At 37.1% G+C, this 13,569-nt stretch overlaps 2 protein-coding genes across 3 annotated transcripts in view; one reads left to right on the top strand and one right to left on the bottom strand.

The window, feature by feature from the left end:
* acad11 (acyl-CoA dehydrogenase family, member 11) overlaps positions 1-13,569 on the bottom strand; it is a 107,883-nt gene that overhangs the window by 50,303 nt on the left and 44,011 nt on the right. For both annotated transcript variants that reach the window (XM_026938041.3, XM_026938040.3), the window contains exon 14: positions 13,441-13,539. In XM_026938041.3, coding sequence (XP_026793842.1) covers positions 13,441-13,539 — 99 coding nt within the window. The remainder of the gene's footprint in view (positions 1-13,440; positions 13,540-13,569) is intronic.
* Positions 987-9,381, top strand: ackr4b (atypical chemokine receptor 4b). Its single transcript, XM_026938042.3, has 2 exons — positions 987-1,116; positions 3,293-9,381. The coding sequence occupies exon 2, from the start codon at positions 3,299-3,301 to the stop codon at positions 4,463-4,465; it is 1,167 nt and encodes a 388-aa protein (XP_026793843.1). The 5' UTR covers positions 987-1,116; positions 3,293-3,298; the 3' UTR covers positions 4,466-9,381.

Genomic DNA, 13,569 nt, shown 5'->3' with positions numbered 1-13,569 from the left:
TGAAGCACCACGGTGACATTACCAAGAACAGGACGTCCCTCCAAAATTTACAAAAGGACAATATACACATACAGTCATGGGACAAAGAAAGTTCACCCACCTTCAATTCTATGTTTTCATTTATTAGGGCCTAAATGACAATTGTGTGGTCCTCACCAACTTCTAAAAACAAACAAATAACCTCAGTTAACAACTAAAGAAAACACACCAGATTTCAATTTGTAGTCATTTTTTCCCATCATTTTTGTATGTCTAGCAAGAAGTGGTTGGGAATTTGTTGTATTTTCAGGCTGTTAGCATATGTTACTATGTTGCTGCCTTCAAAGCTATAAAACCATTTCTGTTCAGCTTCATAGATATTAAAGTCACTGACTTATGAGACAGCATAGAAAGCAAATCATCCTGAAGAAGAAGAAAATAATGACAAAGAAGAATGTGTGTCATTTTAAGTGTGTCTCAGTCCAGAGCTTCTGGATTTTTCTATTTACTCATTTATTTAAGTTATAGTATTTACTTTCTGTGAGCTGAATTAAATGAAATGGATGGGTGTGGTACATTACAGGGTTGCAAAGGAGGTATACTGGATATCAGCTCTGTGAGTCTGCCTATTCTAGAGAAAGGCAGAGAGAGAAACAGAGAGATAGATGGAGAGAGACTGAGCAGCTCCCAAATTATGAATTTAAAAAATCTGCAATTATTCTGTGTATATGCAGCTCATTATAATGCACAGTCGTTTGTGGTGCATATAAACAGAATAAACGTGGTTACTGCAGAGGATTACTTACCTACATTACAGGCTGTCACTCTTTTACATAAACTGTAAAAGTATTTGTGGATAACAGCTCAATTTCCAATAAACCAGATGAAAAAAAGCAAACAGGTGAAAGAGAAAACAAGAAGGAGGGGAGAAGACTTTGGCTCCAAAATCTATGGCGTGAGAGGTGGAGAATCCTGCTCCCTCATTCTCTCAGTCTGTGCACGCATACACACACACACACACACACACACACACCACTACAAAACTGCTATTATCCATTTAGCTTTCCATTCCATCGCTGGTCTCTCTCTGGCTCCCAGATTGAAAGTGTACCAGTGACAGACGCAAACACACTGAAGGTAAGACCCAGTCTCGAGACTAACTCCTTATACCGTACTTTGTCTAAAAACACCTTTGTTTGGATGACTTTTTGTTGGCCAAAACAGAGGGCCAAAATTGATATTTGTTTGTAAAATGTATCTACATATTACCATTTCTGCACTATGTTACTTTTAATTACTCTGTTATACTGACTTTTTAAAGTGTATTCAAAGTCCCAAACACTGTCACTGAAAGTGTTTTATGACACCTGAAGCTAAAGTTCAAAATATTTAACTACATGTGAAAGTTCTCAGCATTACAAGCAGGTTGAATTAGACAGGTTGAATTCAACTTTTTTGTTCTAATAAAACTACTGTATTTGCAACTAATTTACGAATAATCTTTTTTACAATCAACAAATAAGCAAGATTATATTACATAATATCCGTAAAAAAGAAGAGTGATGTCTGTTTTGTTTGTACAGTGTTTTTGTTTTGTCTGTTGAATTAGAAGGTGAAACGAGAAACGCAGAGCTCAATAATGGGCTGCCCTGAAGTGAAACACAAGAAGTGTTATTCTCTGACTAGTGCTAAATAACACAACCTTTTATAGTTGAGGGCATGTTTATATAGAGGATTTTGTTAAATAGGTCATGTTCACTTGATATTTAAACAATACCAATTAAATACCAATTTGTACTTTTTGTAATTTTCTGAAAGCTGGTTAATGCTGATTCATGTGTTTTACAAAAAACCTGGGATCACTCATTTTTTATTACACTATTATTATATTTTTTTTAATATGTATGTTGTAGCTGTAAATGATTTACAATTATTTTTGTAAAACCATCCATTTAGCCTGCATATTAATCCTTTGGCTGGCAGTTTTCAGAATTTAGGCTTAATCACCTGTGTATCTACATTTACATAACATGTGATATGCATCAAATCTATGACATCTTTAATAAAGCAAATATCATGAAAATAACAATGTTTAAGTAACATGAACATACTGTATAGTGAATGAAAGCCAATTTTATCAGGACCGACTTGTATTTCTCCATAGAACTGGTTTATGAGCGAATCTCACCAGTCCTACTGCAGTGGAAGCATGTATATATATATATATATATATATATATATATATATATATATATATATATATATATATATATATATATATATATATATATACATACATTTTTTTTAATTATTATTATCCCATGCTTACAAACGTGGCAACAGATGAAGTATGCTAAGTCATAATTTGCTACATTTTCCTATAAGCAGTATCAAATGTTTATGGTCCAGGGTGAACAGTCACTGCACTGCACAGTTGAGTGTTTTCATGCTCTAATGCACTTGATTCTAGGCATCCGTTCATCAAGTTTGAGTGAGTGTGATAAACCATGTGGAATGCAAGTACAGTGGTGTGGCCCTCCTCAAATCTAGTCTGCATACCACACTACTGGCACTGGTGTAGGCTGAAATAAGCTAGTGTTTTGGCACAGCCAAGGAAAGTTTATATCTTCCCTTTCTTTAAAAAAATTCATAGCCTGTGCTAAATGTGCCATACCATTAGAAACCATTTTATTATGCAGATGTTCACCTTGGATCATGTATGTTTTCTATCATAATTTATCAAAACACTACGAGAGTAGAACAGGTTGGATAACCCTAGGTGGAAAGCCTCGTCACCCATTACAGCAGAAGCTGGTCATACTTTCACTTTCCTGCATGCAGATATGCTTTCTGAGGCCATGACATACATTTAGATACCAAATCCCATAATTCTACCTAAGGGTTTTGCTAAGGGTTATTAAATGTTTCAGGCATAAAGTAAAGCCAAGTCACGCTTTAAAACCAGAAACATGTGAAAACATCTTTTATGTTACCAAAAGTGAAGACAAATTTCAAAGTTAAGGCAGAGTTTTCAGAGTTTTCAGTTTTCTTTTACAGTACATGGCACTGAAGCAAGGCAATGACTATTTCACTCAGATTTCACTATTTCACTTAAGACTACTGCTTAGAGAACAGTGTTTATCTGGAACTGAAATCTGAAGTAACACTTCGAGTAGGAACATTTTACCCCATGCCCTTCCTAGTACTTCAAAAGCAGAAATATTTTAAAGGAATAAAACCTGTTGAGTGTGAAGTTACCTGTGTGAAGTCCAGGGTGTTCAAACAAACTGAATGTAACTCTTCTTTCTTTCAGAACATTATGAGCTTCTATTCAGACTACAACTTTCATGAGAATTACCATGACCATGACCATTACAATGATAGCTCAAACCACAGCTACTATGATGAGGACTTTGAAGACTACTACACTGTGTGTGACAAATCGGATGTCCGCTCTTTTGCTGGTCTCTTCCTCCCAGTGGTCTATAGCCTAGCACTTGTGGTAGGCCTGGCTGGAAACTCCATGGTTGTATTTGTCTATCTATCCCAGAAGTGCCTACGGACATTAACAGATGTCCTCATCCTTAACCTGGCCTTTGCGGACCTCCTCCTCCTCTTCACACTCCCGTTCTGGGTGGCAGATGCTGTAAACGGCTGGGAGATTGGTGTGGTGGCCTGCAAGATAACCTCAGCCCTCTACACCACCAACTTCAGTTGTAGTATGCTTCTGCTAGCCTTAATTAGCATGGATCGATACCGAGCTCTTGCCCAGAGCTCCAGCAATTATGCCAGACCACCTGGAAACAAACCAAGGAGACAGATGCTGCTACTGTCCCTCCTGGTCTGGATTGCAGCCTTCGTGTTCGGCTTGCCAGATTTTTTCCTCACCACCGTCAAGCAGCACTCCTCTGGACACAAATCCTGCAGGGCAGTGTACCCACATAGTATGGCAAAAGCAGCAAAAGCCAGCTTGGAAGTTCTAGAGGTGTCACTGAGCTTCCTGCTACCCTTCCTTGTGATGATGTTCTGCTATTACCGCGTGGGAAAAACCCTGAGTCAGGCAGCAACAACTGGAATGAGAGAAGTACGGAAGTGGAAGGCCTTCCGGGTCCTGATAGCTGTTGTGGGGGTGTTTCTGTTGACACAGTTGCCATATAACATTGTCAGGATTATACGAACCCTAGACATCATCTACGCTTTGGTGACAAACTGTGAGGTCAGTAAAGGACTGGATCGGGCCACTCAAGTCACAGAGAGCTTGGCACTCACACACTGTTGTCTAAACCCTGTTCTATACGTCTTCATTGGCTCATCCTTCAAGGTGCACATGCTAAAGCTTGCTAAGCGATGTGGACAGACTGGGAGGCACCGTGATCAGCAAAACAGGCAACCTGCAATGGAAATTGCACTAAAATCACGGACCCGCACAAACAGCAATGCATACTCAGAATCAGACGAGGAACATACAAGTACTTTTTCTATCTAGCGCACAGACCTGATGACCAGGGACCAAAGACTGCATTATATATAATGCAAATATGCTACATTAAAAGCATTTAAATAATGGAAAGACCAGTTCTCCTATTTAAAATTTGTTATAGATACTAAACTGAGAGCACTGCTGACCCAGATTTACATTGTGCTTTTCAGATTCTAATTAATACAAGAGTAAAGGTAAGTTTTTTCTCTAAACTTTGATAGACATCAATATTCATAATTATAAACCCATTCTGAATATAATATATTATATGGCTTTGGGGAAAAATCAGTACATTATTCAGACTTGAGCAGATGGGTCAGATCAGAAGTGGAGCACAACTTCCTCTTTTTTGTTGATCTTTATATAATTACAATATAATATTATAATGAGTTGAGTTCCTGCATTGTGACCATGAACACATGTGGCTCTGTAGACGTATGTTACTTGACAATTTTAGGAATTAAATGGGTCAGGGTCTGATACAATTTCCATAGTACTGGCTGGTTAAGCTGGTTTTCATGATTGCAGCTTCTAGTAAGCAGTTCGCAGTGGCACAGCTGCTAATTTTATTATGCCCTCCTGTACTTTGTTCTCCTCTGCTGTTATATATTAATTTCTGCTTATTTTCATGAAAGGTGTCAATAAGTCACCGAAGGGCACTGTTTACAAAATCTCCAACCAACAAACCCAGCCTGCAACAAAAATCTGTTTGACTTGCGATATCCATCTGTTAAGTTTGAAATAGCCATCTTGTGAGTTATAGTTTCCTTAGTGTTTAGTGGAAATAAAGCTGGTTCTAGTTTCTCATTGTTAAACAGAAATAGTGACAAATGCATACATGTGGTGCGAGTGAGTCAGACTCGGAAAGAAAATTAGCAAAGAAAAAAGCAGCTAATTTTTTTAATGTAGTGGCATCTGTGTTTACTGTGTGAACTCATACGTGTGATCATACATGCTTCATTTAATTCTTTACACTAAAAGAAGGATATTTACTATGAGTCAACAAATACACTCTTATAGCCAATGCCTACATTTTCTGAAATAGGAATGTAAAACATCTTAGTAGAAAAGTGATATAGCAGGGAAAGTTGTTTTTTTTTGCATATGATCAAAATATTAAAAATCAGAATTATTTGCATTTTGGTTAGTGGAGTTCAAAAAGTCATTCTGCTGTGGACAGCAGTAAAACAATAGGGACATTGCCAGAAATAGTCTAAAGAGAATATTTAGAAGAGAACATAATAGAGTATGAAGGCTTGCTCCCGGTAAGAGGGTGATACATATGTCTTGGCCTCACACATTACAGGGTGAGGACTAACAGATATCAAAACATTAACTAGAAAATCCAGACTTGTGTGTGTGTGTGTGTGTGTGTGTGTGTGTGTGTGTGTGTGTGAGAGAGAGAGAGAGAGAAATATAAAAAAAAATGGCTAATTAATTTTGCACTAGTACACATAACCTGTCCAAAATAGTTCAGTGAAATTTCATAGTATGAATGACTCTTCTTCAGTTTTATTATTTCTATTAAAAAATGTCATGCTTTAACTGTGTTCTTGTGTGTGTGTTAGGGGGGGGTTATGGGGAAGCTGTAAAGAGGACTGGACTAAGTCTATTTTTAGTATCTTACATATTGTCTTTTTACTAGTCATTGTTGTCTGTCATTATATTGTGTTTCTGTATATTTGCATCAAAGAAAAAGTAATTTCCGACTTGGCCTTCCTACAAAATAACAATAATTTATTATTAACTTTATACACCAAAGTAAGAAAGCTAAACCTAACTTTCAATGTTAGTTAACTACCACTCTAAATGGTGCTTTGGTCCCTCTGCAGAACCCTTGCTGGTTCTCTGTAGAATCCTAAAAAGAGCACTTCCTTTTCTAAAAGGGTTCATTTAGAAAGCTAGAACCAACAAAAGAAGGACTGAAGAACACTATATTAAAAACCTGTATAGCTTTACACCTTTAAGTGTGTATCACTTTAGTTATCATTCTATACTGTTAAAAACAAGAAACTCTTGAGTCGTCTCCTGTTAAAAGCGCTATATTTTTGGACTCCTGCTTTTACACATTGATTCTTACTGCGTGCAACAACCTCTCTATAATCTTCATTTCATCCCATCACGCACATGCTTTCTCTTTGAACCACTTAAGACTGCACTGTTATATCTGAAACCCAATTACATCTTGTTTCCAGGCTTAAGGATCAGTGGACATGTGAAACCACACTAAAGACTTCATTATAGGGCCACTTGGATGGCGTGATAAAGAACACTGGAAGGGTTTGGAAGTGACTGCATACAAAAAGGAGGTAAGGGAGGATACTGTTGGACCCTGAAGAGTTTAAAGGCAAGAACGTGGGAAAAGGATGACAAAACAGCTCAAAAGTTTTTAGGTGAGCAAAATTATTGGTACACATAGCCTTAAAGTAAATAACACTTAGTATTTGGTTGCATATCCCTTGCTTGCAATAACTGCATCAAGCCGGCGACCAACTGACATCACCATATTGTTGTATTCTGCTTTTCCAGGTTTGTACTGCAGCATCCTTCAGTTGTTGTTTGTTTTGGGGGATTTCTCCCTTTAGTTTGCTCTTCCAGTTTTTGAAGTCCTTTGTTGTGTTGGCAGTGAGTTTTGGGTCATTGTCTTGCTGCATGATGAAGTCCCTCCCACTGGATGCATTTCTCTGTAAATTGGCAGACAGAATATTTCTGTAGACTTCTGAATTCATTCTGCTGCTACCATCATGAGTTACATCATCAATAATGATTAGTGAGCCTGTTCTAAAAGCAGCCATGCAAGCCCAAGCCATGAAACTACGTCCACCATTCTTGACCGATGAGCTGGTATGTTTTGGATCATGAGCAGATCCTTTCTTTCTCCACACTTTGGCCTTTCCATCACTTTGGTAGAGGTTGGTTCCAGAAATTTTTGTGGCTCATCTCTGTATTTCTTTGTGAATTCCAATCTGGCCTTCCAATTCTTACTGCTGATGAGTGGTTTGCATCTTGCGGTATGGCCTCTATATTTCTGATCTCGAAGTCTTCTTCGAAAAGTGAATCGATACCTTCACCCCTAGCCCTGTGGAGGTTGTTGGTGACTGACTGTTGTTTTGGGGTTTTTCTTCACAGCTCTCTCCGGTCATTATGTTGGTTTATCCTTTTTAACAACAAATTCAGTCTTCAAGTTGTTTAACACATCTAGATGTAAATATCAGGAAATGAAAGCTGAAATTCTGATCTATTGTCTCATATTCATCTTTTGATCTCAAACCCAAATGTCTTCAATGTATAGCAAAAAAATATATTTCAATATTTTCTGAGGTGCTCCCACAACTCCCATCTTCAGTTGCTGCATGTTTGAGGGTCTTTCTGCCTTTAATTTTGTCTTCAGTAAGTGAAAAACATGCTCAAATGGGTTGAGGTCAGGTGACCGACTCAGCCATTTAAGAACTTTCCAGTTCTGTGCCTTAAGAACCTCTTGGGTTGCTTTTGCTGCATGTTTTGGGTCATTATCCATCTGTACTGTGAAGTGCCGTCCTATCAGTTTTGCAGCATTTGACTGAATCTGAGCAGAAAATATAGCACTATACACTTTAGAATTTATCCTACTACTTCTATCAGTGATCCAGTTCCAGTACACTTCCTCTGTAATGTTTGACAGATGATTTGGTATGTTTTGGATCATGGGCCCTTCCTTTCTTTCTTCATACTCTTCTCATCCCATCATTCTGGTGTAAGTTAATCTTGGTTTCATCTGTCCAAAAAATCTTGTTCCAGAACTGGGCAGGCATTTTTAGAGTTCTTTAGAAAACTTTTTTAGTTTTCTAGCAAGTCTTATCAGGTCCTTTCTGTTCAGGAGTGTTACCAGTGGTTTGTATCTTGAGGTACTTGAGCTGTATTTACATTCAATGAGGTGTTCTTGACTGTAGACTTAGACAATGATACGCCTGCCTCCTCGAAAGTGTTCTTGACTTGGCTAGATGTTGTGAAGGTTTTTTTTTTTTTTTCTTCACTAAGGAAAGAATTCTGCAGTCATTCACTTTAGTTGTCTTCCATGGTCTTTCAGGCCTTTTGGTGTTGCTGAGCTTGCCAGTGCAGTACTTTTTTTAAGAATGTACCAAATTGTTGATTTGGCCACTCTTAAAGTTTCCGCTAACTCTCTAATAGGTCTGGTTTGTTTTCTCAGCCTAATGATGGCCTCCTTCACTTGCATCGACACCTCTTTGGACTGCATATTGAGAGTTTCCATGAACAGCTAACAAATGCAAATTCATCACCTGGAATCAACTCCAGACCTTTTGTCTCCTTAATTTGTCATAAAATAACGAGGAAACAAGCCACATCTGGCCATGAAACTACTTATCAGTCAATTGTCCAATTACTTTTGAGCCTGTGGAAATAGAGGGACTATGTAAAAAGTAGCTGTAATTCCTAAACAGTTAATACAATGTTTTTGTTAAACCCCTTGAATTAAAGCTGAAAGTCTACACACAATCACATCTTGATTGCTTCCTTTCATATCCATTGTGGAGGTGTACAGAAGCAAAATTATGAAAATTGTATCAGTGTCCAAATACGTATTGGCCTGATTGTAGTTCTTCTCCTGTCAAATGACTTCTTTACATGTATCCATCTATTAATAAGCTTTACTGATAAACAGCTCCCTCCAAACTCACACACAAACACAAACACACACACACACACACACACACACACAAACACACAAATACAGAAACATTTTATTATTATTTATTTTAAAGCAGAAATCCAGGAATCCTGGAATTTCATACCTCGTAAAGAGTATGGTAAATGCTAAGAACCTCCTTTCCACAAAAACAGACACTGGCAGTTATTTCCAGCTGATTAGCAAAGAATTCAAGGAAAATACCATTTCAACAAACAACTCCTTCACATTTACAGGAATGCTAGGTAATGGTTTTATCCTAAGTTAAGAGCCCTTTTATATTTGTTCAAAAGGAAGGTGTTTAGTGCCATGACTAATAGCCTACAGTTAAGGTCATATGGCTTAAGAATATAAACCCTGCATCAACACACACACACACACACACACACACAGGAACAAAAGCTATTCTTAAAAAAGGCAGCAATACGCTACAGTAGTGGACACATTATACATTTAGTATGTGGTGCTCTCTCCTCGCGTCAAGCAAAAAAAAAATCATTTGTGAGATGATTGTGCGCATTGTGCTAACTATGATGACTTGATCACTTTATTTTGCTTGAATTCATCAGTATTTTCACATATCCGTGTGTTCCTAATTCAGAAACAATAGTCATCTGTTCACACTAATTAAACCACAGAGTAGTTGCGGTCAGCCAGGTCGACAGCAAGCCCGGCCAACATCCGTAGTACAGCAGGCAGTGGGATACAGTAGCTTATGCTACAGTTACAGTATGCTACACATAAATTACAATCTTAATTTTTGATTAATTTTACAATACATTAAAAATGGCATAAATAGAGCCAGCCAGAAAAAGTGTGCATATACAATACACCATAATTCATATCAGAAAACTCTACTGGAATCTATATACAAGCATCAGACAACCATCGGCAAACGACATACTCTACAGTGTCTGTTAGGTGGGATTTGTTTTCTTACTGCATATCCATGCAGAACAGAAACAGGATTTATGAGAGATGACATATGCAGACTTTATGTGCTTTATGACTCAGATGGTTTAATTCTCTCACACTGTTCTCTGTGAACATCAAGAAGGAAAATAGAGCATCTCAACAAAAGAAGATGAAGAAGAGAGATACAAGTTAACAAGGAAAGCCTTGATGCGGTGGATACATGGTTTGTCTATAACTGTTTTCACAATTAAGCCTAGGACATTAACAGCATGATTTTACGGATACTGTTGGGGCTTTGTGTTATTCACGCTTGCAGCCTCCAAACAGTATTTTACTGGAATCTATATGTTAACATTTGCCAAGAAAGTCTGATCATGCAACAGATGCAATTTCAAAGACTTCTCATCTACTAATCTTTTATCAATGGCAAAAATGACTTTGAATTGTTTTTGCATTTGCTCCAGCAACCAAAAGACATCTGGAATGAACGCATCCATCAAGAGGAAATGAAAGCACAGCAGTGGTGGTCTGAATGTACATAAAGAGTTAACATTGTTTTGTGTCAAAAATTCAGAACAAGAGGCCCTCAGTAATCCTTGAACACTTCAAAAAAAATTCTCAGAAAACCTCAAACCACAGAAGAAGGGAAGCAGGAACTCAGAAACATACGGAAATGTGACTAACAATTCTAGGGAAAAAAATTCTAAAATATCCACAAACATTATTGTAATAATAAGCTGAGGCAGGGAGAAATAAACAATATATACACCATGAGACAATTTACTGTAATTAATGTAATGAATGAAAAGGAACAATTTTTTTATCTAAACACTAAAAAATGTTCCACAAATTAAGATAATTTGGATGGCTTTTAAAGAAATCTGCAGTCCTTGAAGAAACTGTGATTTGATGCACTTTTTGTGATGTCAACATGAAAAAAACATGAAAAAAAATTAAAATGGACACATAAAACCATAAATGTAGTATAAGGTATGAGAAAGGGCTCTTTAAACATATACATCTTTGAAATCACTTCAAGCCATTGGTTTGCAGCTCTCCTGCTAAAATATGCAAAAAAATCTCTTCAGAAAAGGAAACCCCTGTGTTGTAGGGTTCTACATAGAACCTTTAATAGACTCCAGAGGGACAAACATAAGACTAAACTGGGTCTGTTTTTGTTTTGCTACTCATCACTTTGCCTTGTATCTTCTGTAGAGAAGAATCTGTGTTTTTAATTTACAGATTGTCCAGGGCTGATTTATGTATGTAATATTTTAAGATCTTTGTTTAAATGCTACTTGTTTATTACCAAACACAGACGTTTTATGGGATGAATAATTCTGTATAACATTTCTTTAGTGTTCAGAAAAACAAATCTGAATCTTAGATATGACTTACACCCTTAGCTTGTGTATATGCATATGCAGGGATTTTCTCTCTATCCATGCATCTCGACTACATTTCTAAAATCATAATAAAACATATTTAACCAACATACTTTTACTCATCTTTGACATATCTGAAGTACATCTGGTTGACAGGAGTGCAGAAAGACAAGTACACATGTGTGTGCATCCCAGTCCTACAGAAACAAACTTTGCATGCAAATTATCTGTAGCACCTTCTAGCAATGGGTAGCTTTATAAAAGCATCTCTACATGACTATGCCTTCAGACACACACACCAACATATTTGCAGCACCTTCTATACATTAAACATCAACGTTCTGGCACAAGCATACGATACACAGAAATGTATCATATTATCCAAGCTAGCCTCTACCACGCTAGCTATATGAATAAGATTGATATGTGATAAATAATTTTAACGCTATTTTTTAATATTGAGCCCTGCCCACTTTATGTGTAACTTTTGTGCTTTTCATTCCAAAATGAAGAGTTCAAAAAGTAACCAGACAGGTAAAGTGCGTCACGACAAACTTTGACTTGACAAAGCGAGTCTGAAAGTTTGAAACTGTTTCATAAGCTTGAAGATAGTTTGAAGTTGAAAGACAGAAATAAAAGACAAACAGACAGTTACTGGTAGAAAGACAGATAACAAATAGAGTGATACAAGTAAAAAGTCAGATGGAGTGAGAAAGTGACACAAGTAGATAGATGGAGAGAGTGTTATTAGTAGAAAGACAGAAGGAATGAGAGTGATACAGGCAGATTGATGGTAAGAAATATGGTGATAGTGAGAGTATGTGTGTGCTACTGGTAGATTGATTGAGAGATGGACGGAGAAAATGTGTGGCATTGATAGACAGATAGACGAAGTGAGAGTTTCTTTTACAGGTACACTGACAGAGAGAGAGGGAGAGAAGAGGAGCTTCAGGGCGTGGGTGTGTGTGTGAGTTTTGACAGCTGGAGTTTGAAATCTTGAACATTCCGAGCCAGGCTCTGAACATTCCATCGATGCAAGTGTATGGGAGATTCTTCATCATTCGCTACAGGAAAACTGTAAGTCCAATCAGTTAAAAAAAAAATGCAACTTGATAAGGCAGAACAGCCTGAACAGCTGTGCTAAGTTGGATAAAAGCAGCTTGAAAGGTTTAGGAGTTATAACAGTCCACAATTTCCAATGGAAGCCAATGGGAATTTTGGCCAATTTGAGCTTCCATAATGGAAAAACCATAACTCCCATCAGTTAGAAAAGTCAGAGTAAACTAAGTCAGAACAGACTGAAGGTCTATGGTGAGTTTGGTGCAAGTAGCTTGAAACTCTATAAGCAGTAGAGTTTTGAAATTGTGGGTCTCATAATAATAATAATAATAATAATAATAAGCTTAAACAGCAGAACAGAATGCTGGCTTTGTCAAGCCAACATAATGACTTATGGAAATTTGTCTGGAACTTTTTCTGCAGCACTTGCTATCATGGGCACAGAGTGTTTTTACAGTAAAATTAGAGCCCTTCTAAAAGTCTCTATATCTCATAATTTAATGCAGTTACAAGCCTGAAATTTTGGTCAGGGAGGAACTTTTTTTTTTTTTTTTTTTTTTAAATCTGCTGATTTGAGGTGGATTTACCCAGTTAGTTACCTCTTATGATCATTTGCATTTCCAAAACCTAAAGCTTATTGTCCAGTTATTACACAGACAACAATGGAAAATGATACTGGATTGTTAAATAATATTAGAAGCCTGAGAAGTGGAACTTACAGCACGTCCAAACTTACAGCACGTCCTTTATGTGTAAAAATATAAAGGAATGTATCACAAAAAGTTTACAAAAGCAAGTTACAAATTTTTTAAATTTTAAGATCTATTACGTTTCTTATATTGTTTTAGTAGTCTTGCACTGAACAGGATGATCTTACCAACCGAAACAAGAGCAGTTTGTATAGCAATAATACGGTATGAAAGTGAAAGAACACTCACCACTGCTCCACCATTTCTTGCCATTGATGACGTAGTGGTCTTTATCCTTGCGCAGGGTACACTCCATGTTAGTTGCATCACTTGAGGCAATATCTGGCTCTGAAAGAGAAACAGAAAGACACAGACAGT

This window comes from Pangasianodon hypophthalmus, chromosome 22 (genome assembly GCF_027358585.1).
Source record: "Pangasianodon hypophthalmus isolate fPanHyp1 chromosome 22, fPanHyp1.pri, whole genome shotgun sequence".
NCBI classification, from domain to species: Eukaryota; Metazoa; Chordata; class Actinopteri; order Siluriformes; family Pangasiidae; genus Pangasianodon; species Pangasianodon hypophthalmus.
Note: the sequence above shows the minus strand (reverse complement) of the source record. Positions and strands in the feature narration are given on the sequence as shown.